Here is a 14503-nt window from a genome sequence, read left to right on the forward strand (position 1 = left end):
CTCATAATTGTACCACACTCCCATCTGCTTCCATTTACCTATAGGAACAGTTGTACACCACTTTGTGTGCGCATTTGCACTGCATGTTGCTTCTAAATGTGTGGTTGCTTTTCCTTATCTGGAGGAAAAAACACTCCATCACCACAAACGCATGCAATCGCATTGAACGGTGGTACGGTTTGCTGCTCTGGGGTGCGTAATAGCAGTTTTCTAAGCACCTGGGAGTGCTGTAAGGTGCTTTGTAAAAACTGATTTTTTTTTTTTCAAATGCAAAACCAAAAAAGCCCTGCTATAGCCCCTATGGGTTCATTGTATTGAAATTTATTTTGCCAAATTTGAAACGTACTTTTTGCCCAATTTGGAACTGGTTTCTTGTTTATTAAGTAAATAATTCAGCTTGGGTTTTGGTAGGTTTATTGGTAATGTTTTGTAATCTTACCAGTCCTAAACTATGTACACATATGATTGTCTCCAAAGATGAACAGCCATGCTCGTCTCAGTCGAAAATCTAGCATGTGGACAGCAATCTCCCAATTTAGTTTATCAGCCCACCCTGGTGGATCAATAAACAACTGAGTGGGGAGGATCACTCCACTTTTCTATGGAGTTGAGCACAGCAGGGTGCTGTGCACTTGTTCTCCCCCTCTCCTCTCCACAGAACAGTATGGTGCTGTGCGTACAGCACTTGTTCGTTCATCTGTCACTGGAAAAAATCACAAAAGATTGTTTCCAGCGGCAGTCATCTGACTTCTATCTGACGTATGTATGGGGCTTTAGATACTTTTTCCCTAAGGCAATTTAATAAATGAGTCCCAATTATATAGTCTATTTATACACACGCACATATGCGCACACAGTGTTTCCCAGCATTTTGCAACATAAGCAATGTGCTTGGTCCCCAGACTGATATATACTGATTGCATTACAGTGTTGGTAAGAGTGATGGTTCAGCTGGGTAAGGCTGATGTAGGATTGTGTATATTCTCATGTAACAGAGCTTTGGTAGTAGGATATTATTAGTAACATTTAGAGTATGCAGATGGGTGATGATGGCATCAAGATATTTTCATAGTATTAGGCATATCATTTCTTTTCTGACTGCTGTTCTTGGTGTATATAATAGCTTAGTCTTATATAATAGCGTAAGGATATCAGATTTCTTATTGGTAACAATGAAAGTGTATCTATATATGATTGTAATGCAATATATAAGGTCATGTAAATATATATGTAAAATGTAAAAGCAGTATAGTTGGGTACTAATAGATCAATGTGTAATATTTATATTTGGCATTGGCAAACATATTATAGTAAATATAATATTGCAATCTACAAGTGGTATGGTTAACCAAAAGTCAAAGATAGAGAGACAGAGAATAGGGTCCTTAACAAAGTAAAAGCTTTGGCCCCTATCCATTCTATTGACAATCATAAAGATTGCAAATTGGAGAAAAAGCTTCCCTGGTTGCTCTTTTTGTACTGGTATGGTCCTTTAGAACACCAACTGTCTCTCTTAAGAAGTGACAGGGGAAACACAGTTCCAACAAAGTGAAATTTCCCTGGTTTACTGCAGAAGTATGAGGGTTGTGGCTGGCCCTTCAGGGCATCAATCTGGCCCTAGGCCTCTGCCTAGGGTTGCCTTGTTGGTGATCCAGGTCTGGTAACATTATAGTTCAGATGTCGCAATGGATAGGGGGTTGGAATATTAGCAGGTATACATGCTTTTACTCTTGTATAGTTTCCCAAGGATGATCCAGAGATGCTCTCAAGAGCCTTGTTGGTGATCCAGCTTTGGTAATAGCAAACTTGAGATTATTATAATTGGGGTATTAGTAGGTATAAGTGTTTTTACTCTTTGAACAATCATACAGACTTGTATGACTTTGCATAAAGCTTAGTTCTGCATCCAAATAGGCATATTATGTAGCAGTATTGCATAAGCTTTGTGGATGGGTAAAGAGTACTTGAAGTACATCATGCTATAAAACGTGCTTACTTGAGCATTTTTTTGTAACTTTGAAATACACCTTGCCAATGGCATTTATGCAAATGGTATGGGATTCTGGTTGGAACTAAATCACAGATAAGTATATATACTGCATTGAATAAATTATGACATTACAATAGTGGACAGACAGGGCAGGTAAAGTTCAAGTAAATCTACATGTTAATGGGTACAGATGGCAACTTGTCAAAGGCAGAATTGCCTATACTCAGCGCATCTTCTCTTATATCTCCCTTTTTCACTTGCTATCTAATTCATTGAGTTGTTGCTTCCTTGCTGGTGAATTTCCCTTGGACCCTTTTTATAAAACAGGGAATCAGACATTCCCTCATGGTAATCTTCTAGGTCTATGACCTTGATTTATTAAGGCTCTTCAAGGCTGGAAGAATGCACTTTCATCAATGAAGCTGGGTGATCCAGCAAACCTGGAATGGATCTGGTCCAGAATTGAAAACATTTCCTAACAAATAGCAAATTACTTTTCGGAAGTCCATTCCAGATTTTCTGGATCACACAGCTTCACTGATAAAAGTGTATTCTCTCCAGCCTGTGTTTCAATGTCAGTAATTGATTTCCAGCAGGTAATGTTTGAGGGAATGTGAGATTCCCTATTTTATAAATAGAGCTTATTGTGTCTCAGCCAGTGTGGGAGTGTCATCCATTGGTAGATGTCAGTTACATTTAGGTGACTCTACTAATGGGGAGGTTTTACCAGCAGCATAAATGCTGGTATTACATGATTCTTGGAATGTAGTTCTCTCAATTGATAGTAGATGTAGGTGTATGAAATAGAAATAGTGTGGATGTTTTAACACAATTTTATTTATGACACAAAAAGAAGATAAATGGTGTAATACAAGTGAAAAAGGATATTAATCAGATGTAAGTAGAAAACTACTTAGTAGATGAATAAGTTCATTATTATGCATTGTCACATAAATCTGTGTGAATGATTCTGAAGCTGGTAGAGTCTAATGAAACAGAAAATTACATGGGTGACAAATGGGTGTTAATAGTAAAGGAAAACATTTTATATATTAGCTTCAACTACTTCACAATGTCTTTAGACAGATATTTCATGCACTGTTACCATGATGCAAATCTCTGCAATATTACTACAAATGATATGCAAAGTCTTAGTTTAAAGAAATTGACCAATGAATGATGATGATGATAGGATACATGGCTCTTATCAATATTTGTTTGAACAACAATAATTGGTAGTTGTAGTTGTGCAATGAGTCTACTGGTGATAATTAGGGGGCTGTCAATTCATTTCTGCCAACGTTATCGTGGTTTCTGTTCCACTGTTGATCAGATTCCGGTGCTTGGAGAAAGTAAAGGTAAGTTTTCTGTCATTTCTTATAATATAGCCTGACCCTTAAGAGATTAAAGATGTTCACTTGTGTATGATCCTGTAATGCTAATGATAACCTTGATCCTGTGTTATTTTACAGAGAACCTAAGGCTAAGCCTAACCCTACTTTCTGACCTCTGAACACTTTTGCAGTATTAACTACTTGCCCGATCTGTAAGTGCTTACTATATACGGACATCAGTCAAATCTGGGGATTATGGTTTATTTCCATATGCACAACTATTGTTAGGTTTCATATCCATATTTTAAATATTTTTGATTGAATAAACAAAAATTAATCCAAAAGGTGTTTTATTTTGATATTTTTTTTAATCAACATTTGTGTAGAATTTTTTTTAAATGAGCTTTTTTTTTAAAATAAAGATCAATTGTAAAGCAAGTGGATTGTACGTCACAATCGTAAAGGATCAGTTTATATATCTATCGTCATATTAAGTGAAAATAATGAGTACAAATTGCATATTGTATGCCTAGCATTACTTTTATTGCCAACTTATACCACAACACAATTTTAATGGGACATTAGAATGGTTGTTATAAAATCGTTTCATTTCTACTTGATATAATTTAATTCTACAAGATATGTAAATTCCTGGATAAATTAGGTTAGCCATGTATATTGCAGTATGTGTGAAAACAGATGTGAATTACAGACAAATAGACACTATTGGCTTCATTTATAAAGCAGGGAATCTGACATTCCCCCAAACATTCCCTGGAGGAGAATCAAGTACTACAACTAAAACATATGGACCTGGAAGATTCTCCACCAGGGGGACATTCCCTCAAACATTCCCTGATGGAGAATCATTTACTACAATCAAAACATATGGACCTGGAAGATTCTCCACCTGGGAATGTTTGAGGGAATGTTTGATTCTCTACCTTATCAATAGAAACTTATAGTGTAATGCAGAAATTGTAAAAGTGTTTCCATTTTACAGGTGTACTTAAAACATTTATGGCAAGAGCAGACAAATTCAGTAATTAATAGTGATCAACAGGGTTTTTGTGTTTCACTCCTAAAAAGCAATCGAAAAGATAAAACATGATGGCTGATTAGTTGTTAAAGAGTGTTCACATCAATGAGCTTGAGTACAGAAAACTCCCTTTGAACTATAACTTAACTGGATAACAACCATGTTAATGAACCAAGAGAATGTCAAAAGCAAGTCTACATAGAAATGCTGATTGGAAACAGAGTGTATCATATCTAAAAGAACACATTCATACACAGCACGACATACATAACAAGATAACAGTGACTATTTAATTAGATATTTATGCATGCTCCAGTTAGACAGAACAAATCTCTGTATATTACATATGGCTTAAGGTAGATTGAGTTGATGTAGAGGTTGGCCAGGTGGAACTCTCTTGGAAATTTTAAACAGTAAGTACCAATTTGCTTGACTGCAGATAAGAAATTAAGGCCAAGTGATCTAGGAATACTTGAACATGAATGAGATTACAATTGCATGAAAGCTTGAAGGCTGAGCGAAGATTATGTTGTTGTGGTGTTGATTGTATAAGAAGGATTTGGAAAAGGTCTTTGTAATCCTTGATCTTTTCAATGCAGGTGTTAGATGTTCTGCTTTATTCTAAATTACTAAACTCTGAGCTCTTAACCCATGGATAACAAAGTGCTGTGCTTGTTAAGTGCATAAGTGTCAACTGTGCTATGGTAAAGCACCCAAAGATATTATATGATTGACTTTATGACCCTCATGATTAAGTCAGGACAGGGGCAATATTGCTGATATGAGCACATTTACATTTATACATACACCCCTGGCCAGCTGTCATTGTAGGAAAAGTTAATCTCTTGGACTAAGTGAATATCTGCAAATGTAGTTGTCTGTGCACCAACCCATCACCCATTAAGACCATTTGTTTGGACTTTATAACCCATCCTACTCTTATCTAGTATGTATCCGGTATTTAGGTGAGCATGTCCATTCCCTAAGCACATCTTACCTAATTCTGTATGCAGAGAATGTGATGTATGGCTGTCAAGGGAAGGGCACAGATGTCTTTAATATGTGGGCTATAAATAACAGCCTTACCTCATCATTTATTTGATTGGAAAGATACAAGATGGCAGCGCTCAATGGGGGAATAATTGGGTCTATGGGGCAGATTTTAGTAGAGTTTCGTTTACTGATAATGCTCCGGTAAATTGTTAATAAAATAAATAGTTGTAACACTTGTTACTGATAGGCAAATGTTGACTTTAACAATTGTCATAGCTCAGCCACTCCTTTTACTTGTTTAAGTATGAGTGTGAAAGGAAGGGGATAGGTTTTATTAATATGTAGGCGTTAAGTAACAGCCTTGCTTTACCTTCTCTTTGATTAGCAAGAGACAATAGTGGGGGAATACCTGGGTCTTTGGGGCAGACTTTTGTAGAGCAGTTAGCAATAACCAGCAGTTTTCTGTACACATTGGCAAAGCAAATGGTTTCCTTCAAAATTAAATTGCACAATTCACAAATAAGGAACAGTTGAGTTACCTCCTGCTACCAGTGCTGGCTTGTGGATGGAAAAGAACAACAAATGTGCGTCACTCAGTTGTGATGTGTGCTGTCACAACTGCGTGGTATTGGCAACTCCTCTATTCAAGGGACAAGAGGTATAGGAGGTGTGTCCATGACTGCCTGAGCACAGGAGTAGTATTTTAATGGCATTAGTAGTCAACAAAACTAGTAAATGGTGTATCCAAGTAATTACAGATGAAAGTCATTGTAAAGGGTTCTTCATACAAAGTCACTATGCACTTTATTCAAGATAATTCATGTTAAATTCAATGGCATGACTCTTTTATAACTATTCTACTAAACACAACTTTATTGTTTAAATGACCGATTCCTAAACAGAATAATATATAAGGTTGGTAATTAGGAACATGATGCAGTCTGATTTACTGAACATTGAGCTGCCTGCATGCTTTATTTTTGATAAACGCACAGTATACACAATTACATTTTTCAAATTGTCTGCTCTACCTCAGGCAAAAACTGTAACTGCATGTACAGCTCAAACAAATGATTTTTATAAATTACACAATCGCATTGTAAAATGTGTAGGCAATTTAAACCAGACATAAGGAGGGTGGTCAAATGTTAGCTAACAATTCCACAGAGTGCATTTTCCCTCCCCAACATATACTTAGCCCTCACTCCTCTTTTGTGACAAAGAACAGTAGGCTATTGGAAGAATAATTCTAGCCTGATGGTTTTTCTTTTAACTCGTGCTACTCTGCTGAGGATGTAAGGGGAAATAATTGGTGGCCCACAGACACCACAACTGTTGTTCGGTCCTGGCAAATTCACAAGTATCCGCAGGAAGCCATTAGCAGAAGGCCAAATTATAATAATATTATGTATGACGAACAGAACAAATGCGGAATATTGGATGGGACTTCCAATTACGCTGATGGTGACAGATTGGCAAACAAATGTGGAAAACATGCATACTAGTAAAGTTGTAGGATGAGGATGGGATGTGAGTTTCTGGATAAATGTTTATTCTATGTATAATTTTTTTTTTTGCAGTGTACCTTGGTCTCAGGGAGTCCACACCCTCCGCTGCTGCTGGTCACAGGCGGCCGCTGTTCCGAATTTTGTGGATCAATTTCTGTTATTTCCGTCATGTTGTCCAGTGAGTCCAGCAATTAGTTCTGTGATGTCAAAACAGCTTTTGAGTATAAAGATGTTAAATATGCTACTATTACAAATTATCTACAAATTTAGTTGATACTCTAAGAAGTGTTACTATATGGACGTGTGGTGTGCGGTGGTATTCAGGGCTTTGCTCTCATTCCTCTTGACTTGTCGTTGGCTTGTTCTGGCGCTAGGTCTCTAGTCATAGAAGCAATCTGAGTTCTAGGAATGTCCTGTTATGCTGTGTGACAATTCAGGAGCTTTTTCTCCCTTACCAATAAGAATCCTTTTGGTTTCTTTGACTCTTTGCTCCACTGTACACCTGATGAAATCTTCAGCACTCTCTTTGATCGCCAAAGGATTCTTGGCTGCTGCACCTTGGCGTTCCTGTCCCACACTTGGAATTGCAGTACCTGATCTGATGGACAGCAGAACCCTATAATAATCTCAGTGCAATGCCTCTTTAGATTGTGGCAGTCCTGTCTAATGTCAGCACTCTAGCTGTGTGTGATTACACAGTGGTCTGGAATAGCTGCAGTCTGCCTTCTAATCCCCAGAACTGTCTTCGGTTATACTCTTTATTTTTTCCTCCACTGCAATCACTCCCTCCCATCCCTACTCCCCCCCTCCACTGCTCTGCTGCAGACTCAGTATCTCTCCTCTGTTCTCACTGCTGCAGTCTGTCTATCCTATTCTTTGTCATTGAGGCAATTCCTTTTTTTTCCTATCCCCCATTTCTCCCCTTTTGTTACTTTACTACTGTCTTTGTTAATATAGTGATGACATTTCCTTTTCTGCACACTATTGCAATTTCCCACACTGATTGTCACTATGTGTTTGTCACTCTCTGCCACTCAGTTATTCTTGGTGTCTCTGATTTCTTTCTTTACCCCTCTCCCCCTCCCTTTGTCTTGCAGTTTCTGTATTATCTCTCTAATCCTGTCTGCTCCTATATTTCTATCTTTCACAACCTCTTTGTCTGTCCCCAACCATTCCCCCCACCACCTCTTCTTGCTCCTGGGCTCCAAGTGCTTGTCCTCCATACGCCCCACCCATACCATTCTCTCCCTGCCTTTCATATGCTAATGTTCTACCACACCTTTTATTGTGATTGGCCCTAAAATTGAGGGCAGGGTTTTGTGTCAGTGCAATGTGTGTCAGTATGAAATATTGAAGTTTCCCTTGGCAGAGTAAAGTGTTAGAGAAATACAGCAGAGTCTTCATACTCTGACCAATCATCATGTGCTGCTTCCTGCAGATGGATGTTCTAATTGGAATTTCTGGTATATAGGAACAATCCTACTCTTTTGGGAGTCATGATTGGGCAAAAGTTAGTTTTGGTTTTTAAATGAGGATTAGTGCAGAAAAAGCAAATAAATGGGTTATAAATTTCATTTCACTATGCCAGTACAGCATCCACTATTCAAAATGGAATTTGCATACGTACATTGTAACAATTTCCAAGACAACAAAGTAACATTTTGGAAGTGTTACACCTGACACAAAGCAAGGGCTTAGAAAACAGAACCTCTCCACCAACACCTTGGATAACCCTCCAGCAAATCTTTAGACAGTTGCAGTTTAAACTGTTGAAAAAATTTTTTTTAAAGTGTTTGTGTATTGTACTCAGAATTATTTCTTAAAGGACTCCTCTGCAAAAGCAAAAGTAAAGATGCTGATTTGTCATTTGACAATGCTCTGTTTACATGTGGATTGGAAGGGATCCAAGACTTAAAGCATACTTCTAAACTCAGAAATTTCAAGGGTGGAGAACCTTTTTATGTAAGGCAAAAAAATTCTGTTGTTTTTTTTAAGTGCAACACCCTTTTTTTAAAAAAAAAAAAAAAGGGTGCAGCATCACCTAGGCGATCGAGAAATGCAAAGCTTCCCGGGATACCTATGTCATGCATTTCGGCAGGCTCTTGGGTGCTCCTTCTGCGCATGGCCAAGCATCTTTTTCGGAGAATGAAAAAAATTTGCTGATCTCACGCATGTGCAGTTTTTTTTACATCCTACCTCACCTGATCTCGTGCCTGGGTCGGGTGACGTAGGATGAAGAACCAGGAAGAAGTGGAGAAGATGGCAGCACCCGGAGTGTCGGCCCTGGGATGGGCAACGCGGGACCCGATGCAAGACACCACCGGATGGATCAGACCGCCCTGCAGGATTGAAGGTAAGTTTATTTTTTTTAACGCACTTTTTAGTTTAGTTCTTCTTTACGATTGAATTGTAACCTTTTTGTCAACCCATTTAGATTCTCAAAAAATTTTTTAGATTGGAATCTATAGCACTAGAACAAAATAGCAAGTAACCAAATGTCCACTTGTCCAAATGTCCACTTTGTTAAATAAGCCTTGAAGAAAACTAACAGCATAGATTCTGAAACACCACAGTGGAAAAGACATTTCCTGGGATCCAAGCAATGCTAATTTTTTGCTAATTTTTACTTTGGAAAGAGCTGAAACAGGATGCATCACCCAAGTTAGAATGAAGTCAACCCTTTGTTCCCCTCCATAGCCTTTTCTTACTTTTTACAAAGGTGCAGACTGTGAGACTGGACCTGGACTGGATGATCTGCCAGAAAGTTCTCCCATTAAAGAAAAGACAGTCATATTAGCCTACAATTTCAATAGACTGATCGACAATGGAAACTCCGCTGGCAAGCCTGCATTGACAAGTCCCTAGAAGTCCTCCCATACTTTGCAGGCTGATACCTGTGATCACTAACTTTCAATTCAGAAACATATAATCTTCAGATCTTGTCCCATCTGCTTTTTCAAAAAAGGTCCTTTAATGATTAACAGGAACCAGAGAAGGGGCCAGCATCTTGGTGATCAGACAGCTAAGAATAGGCAAATTGGAAGTACCATGAACTGAAAATGGAATACTTCCACCTTGAATGGAAGGAACCGCTGATAACCCAAAATAATTGGGAATGCAGTAATATTTGATAGTAGAAATCGAGCAGTAGGAATTATTATTATTAATAACATTAACCAGTATTTATACAGCGCCGACATATTGTACAAGGATTTACAAAGTCCACGGTCATATCAAAGAGTCTAACTGTCCCTCAAAGGGGCTCACAGTCTAATGTCCCTACCATAGTCATATGTCATTAACGTAGGCATGGAAAAATTAATTATAACTGTCACGGTAGCTGCAAGGCAGGATGGTGGAGATAGGCGCAGAGTCAAAGCAGATGCCTGGTTTTCACCAGAGCCTCTAGAGGTGAGGGTGTTGCGCTGCGGGCAACTGCCAGGTTGCGGCCCTCGTGCACGAAGAGGCAGGTGACTGCTGGCGGCAGAAACAAGACGTGGTACCAGAACGAGAAACAGTTAGTAGTCGGGCAAGCCAGAGGTAAGGGCAGGCAGCGATCAGGAGTAGTCAGGCAAGCCATAGGTCAGGGCAGGCAGCGATAAGGAGTAGTCAAGGTCAAGCCAAGGTTGATACACAAGGAATCAGGAACAAGAGAAACAAAAACCAGGAACCTGGAAGCAGAGCCAAAGGAACTCCTTGTTCAGGCAACTTCCTGTTGCCCTTCACTTAAGGGCTGGTCATGTGATGGATGGGGCCATGTGACCTGCTGCATCCTATCCTACCACCAGAGGGGGTCCTGGAGACTAGAGGTTGGTGATGTTTACATCTCCACCAGCAGGGGAGCACGTCTGGGAAAGACTCTAGTCCTCTGTGGTAGTGGAGCAGCTGACTGGGAGTCACATGACCTGGACCACGAAGTGAGCTGAGGAGGTGATGCCTTAGCAGAGCTGGTGCTGGCAGCAGGGGAGTGTACGGTGGTTGACAGTGAAGGAGGCACAGATCCCTGGTCCTGCAGGGATCTGTGACAATAACCCTGGGAAAACACCGGCTGAGATATGGACCCAACAAGTAACCGCTAACGCAAACAGTCATCCCCTACCCTGCCCAAAATGGGTGGGGGTGCACATTCATGCCATAGAATAGTTATCTGCAGGCTTACACTCTTGGCCTGCCTAGGAATTCTGGGATCTAAGGAGGCAGGATTCCAGGAGGGATGCAGGTGTGCAAGGGACATGGAGGGAATAAAGGATGGCCTTCCACAGGCAAAATAAGGGAATAGCATATGTGGCTGATCTTTACCCTTCTGATTCTGAGAAAGATGCGAGGGTGAGAATAGAGGGCTGACCCCATCAGTTGTTGCTACTTTCCAATCACATTCTGGGGGCAAGGAGGTGACAGCTATGCTGTTTAATTGCAGGAGGAAACAACCTAGGTTGGATGAACATAAATAAATATCCTTTTAGTAGATTAGACACCTCCAATATACAGTTTCCCTTTAAATAGTAAGGAGCAAATCTTCCCTAGTTCGGTTTGCCAAGGGAGTATGGGAGTGAATTGTAGCATACTATTGTGAAAAACAGGCGTGATGGAGCATGGGGGACATGTGAAAAGGGTGTCATTGAAGTAACACACATCTTTTAAATTACAGGCTTGGAATTGATTTCTTTCTTTTACAATTAGCTTGGCTTACATACAGCAGCATCATCCCAGTATGATTAATTTCAGCTTGAAAACAAAAGCATTTTTCAAGGTAGAATTAGCAGCAACACAAGCTTTTTTCATCAAGTGATGCAAGGTCTGATCTTACTGGCAGATGAAAATTGGGTGGTAGTGGAACTGTCTCTTTCACTTTTATATGCAAAACTATCCTGTTGCTGGCAAATTTCCTTTTACTTTAACAATTAAAATACCCCAGATGATGCATCAATGTAAAATTTTCCAGTAGCAGGGTTTTTATACTTGGGGGTAATTAGCCAAAATGCCCCAGAATGTAGGCAGATGTTTTACTAAAGATCAGACTGAAGAACCTACAGGTCATGTCTGAAAACTGTCCAGCATCAGGGAAGTTTTATTCACAGATAATAGGCATAACCTGCTTATAGCTAACTTTTTATTTTACTGTGGGAATAGGGAGTTACAGTAAACAACTAGTAAAAGTTGTGCTTTGAGCACCCCAAACTTTGAAAAAGTCCTACTGCAAAAACAAAGAGTCTCATAAGCCTTGTAAACCAGAAAAACAGTATATCCTAAAAGAAAGGCTCTCTTAACATAAAATAAAATAAAAAAAAAATAATTATTGGTAGAAATGTGGCCTCCTATTAAAAATATATTCTGCAGCACCTAAACATATGTGCATCTGTACATACAGTTTTCAGTTAATCCTCCTGCAAATTCCCACAAATACCTGTTGATCTTGCTAGGGTATACCACCTTTTCCACAACTAGAGAAAAAAAGTCAGTGGTTTGCCATAAAAAAGTATATAGAAAACTTTATTCCATACAATTATTCTTTCAAGTAAAATCCGGAACATTAGACAAAGCACATGATTAAAATCATCTTATACAACAAATGTTAGATAGACAAAGAACTGCTATCCAAGCAATGTCAAATATTACCAACGCGTTGCGTGGATTATATAGTTTCTTCATGGGGTAGATAGCAGGTCTGATACCAAAAGAACCCTGCTGTATTTCAGCAAAAACTAAAGATTACAGCAACATATAATGAGCATCAGCAGCATTTGGTTAAGGCCGTTTCAAATCAACTGCATCCCAATCAATGGTCAAAAGGGTTAAATCCATAGTCATGTGCCAAGTTTTATGAAAAGGTCCTTTACATGCACGAATCCTATTGCTGCATCCGTGTACATGATATCTCTCAACATAGAATAAAATTATAAATAAAATAATTATTAGTAGAAATATGGCCTCCTATTAAAAAATATATACTGCAGCACCTAAATATATGTGCATCAGAACTTACAGTTTTCAGTTAATCCTCCTGCAAAGCTTCCACAGATACCTGTTGATCCTAATAGGTAATGCAGCTGAATTCAGAGCAGAGTTGCCATTCTTATGTAGACTGCACCTGCATGCAAAACAATGGGATAAGAGGTTGCACAAGACATGACTACTAGAATTGATGCTGCTGATTCCCGAACCACTGGTGACAACTGCACTGCCTCTGTTAACAAAATTTAAAGATTTAATTTCTATTGGAAACTTGTAAAACAGAATATCCAGCACAGAATATTCACTATGCTGTGCTTGTGCAAAATGCAGGACAGAAATTCAAATTCTTTACCAGGTATAAGATCCTTCATATATGTATTCATCTGTCTCTTTAGTTACTTGCTTTAGCAGACAGTGTATGTCAACGTAAGGAGTTTACCTACATGTCCACCTACTTTACTACATGATAGCTTCATTGGGTCTAAGATCATTTAGATGAATAAAAGTGACAGGTACATGGACTCTTTCCAGTTCTCCTACAATTTTAATATACTTCTTCCTAAATGTTCTTTAAATGAATTATTGGGTCAAATAAAGTTTATTGGCCTTTGGAGAGTATGCAGTTTCCCATGGAACTGCATATTATGATGAATTAATAAAAAGAACATGGTTATGAATTATGAACATGTCAGTTGTAATCACTTAGGCAGGGGTGGGCTTGAAATTCCTTGATGCTTTTAACTACAGTGTGCCCATGGATGGAGTAACATTTAGTCTTGTTCCCAAAGATCCGTGGTTTACATAAGTTGTCATCTCTTGAAAAAAGCAGCATAGAAGTGCACATGGAATGAAAAAACACTTTCATTTCAATTGTGGCTGGGTAAGCCATTCTCAACATGAAGCTGGCAAAAGTGGTGACATCATACATTGAGACCGAAGACGATAAATAATAAAAACGTAATCTAATGCGATTCTAACATCTTGTAACTATTTCAAGATTCCACATACTTGGGCAATATATCGATTAACATTGAGTGGACACTTTCAGTTATAAGGCAAGTATATATATAGAGGTAAGGAAAGAGCAATACCAAATCCAAATGCTGCTTTTTCTAGCAGTTCTAATGTTAGATAAATTAGTCACTTCTTCTGCAGGCTTTGTACCAGGGTTGACTTTGTTAAAAGGTCACATACACTTTATACACTAAATTGTACATGGCATGTAAGGGTGATTTTTTTTTTTTAGTTTATTTGTTAATTTACTTAGATAGCAAAGCTTTCCATTGACTGATAGTTGCTAGGGATGGACACTACCCACTGTTTAGCTATCAGAACAAAACGGTGATCGAGATGGCAAAGCAGGAGCAAGAAGGTGGTATCATTGGACTGCTTGACAATACACCACTGCATTTTTTTAGGTAATGTGGCATTTGTTTTTTTTATGGGGTATAATTACAAAAAATGATTTGGAACAAGAATTTCAGGCGTTGGCCTATGTACTGTTTGAAATCAGATAGTTGCCACAATCTCTGCATTCAGATGTAAATGGCTATCAGTTGCATGCAGAGTTATGTAATACAAATATATAATTATGCTTTGCATTTGTAACGCTCATTTAATTTTATGTTTAGCTATCAAACATGATTATCTGAATCATTATGGTCCAAGGGAGGCACAAGTTATAAAT

General features: G+C 38.6%; 1 protein-coding gene across 2 annotated transcripts in view; it reads right to left on the reverse strand.

Annotated features, from left to right (window-relative positions):
• The window catches only part of STAC2 (SH3 and cysteine rich domain 2), a 42932-nt gene extending 34867 nt beyond the window's left edge, over positions 1 to 8065 (reverse strand). Inside the window, exons 1-2 of one of the 2 annotated variants that reach the window (XM_072403997.1) lie at positions 7320 to 8065; positions 6942 to 7061 (exon numbers count right to left, since the gene is read on the reverse strand). In XM_072403997.1, coding sequence (XP_072260098.1) covers positions 6942 to 7034 — 93 coding nt within the window. In that variant the 5' untranslated portion in view covers positions 7035 to 7061; positions 7320 to 8065. Of the gene's footprint in view, positions 1 to 6941 lie in introns of both variants that reach the window. The other variant, XM_072403996.1, reaches the window with a different exon arrangement.
• Between the last annotated feature and the right edge of the window lie 6438 nt (positions 8066 to 14503).

This window comes from Pyxicephalus adspersus, chromosome 3, assembly GCF_032062135.1.
Source record: "Pyxicephalus adspersus chromosome 3, UCB_Pads_2.0, whole genome shotgun sequence".
Classification (NCBI taxonomy): Eukaryota; Metazoa; Chordata; class Amphibia; order Anura; family Pyxicephalidae; genus Pyxicephalus; species Pyxicephalus adspersus.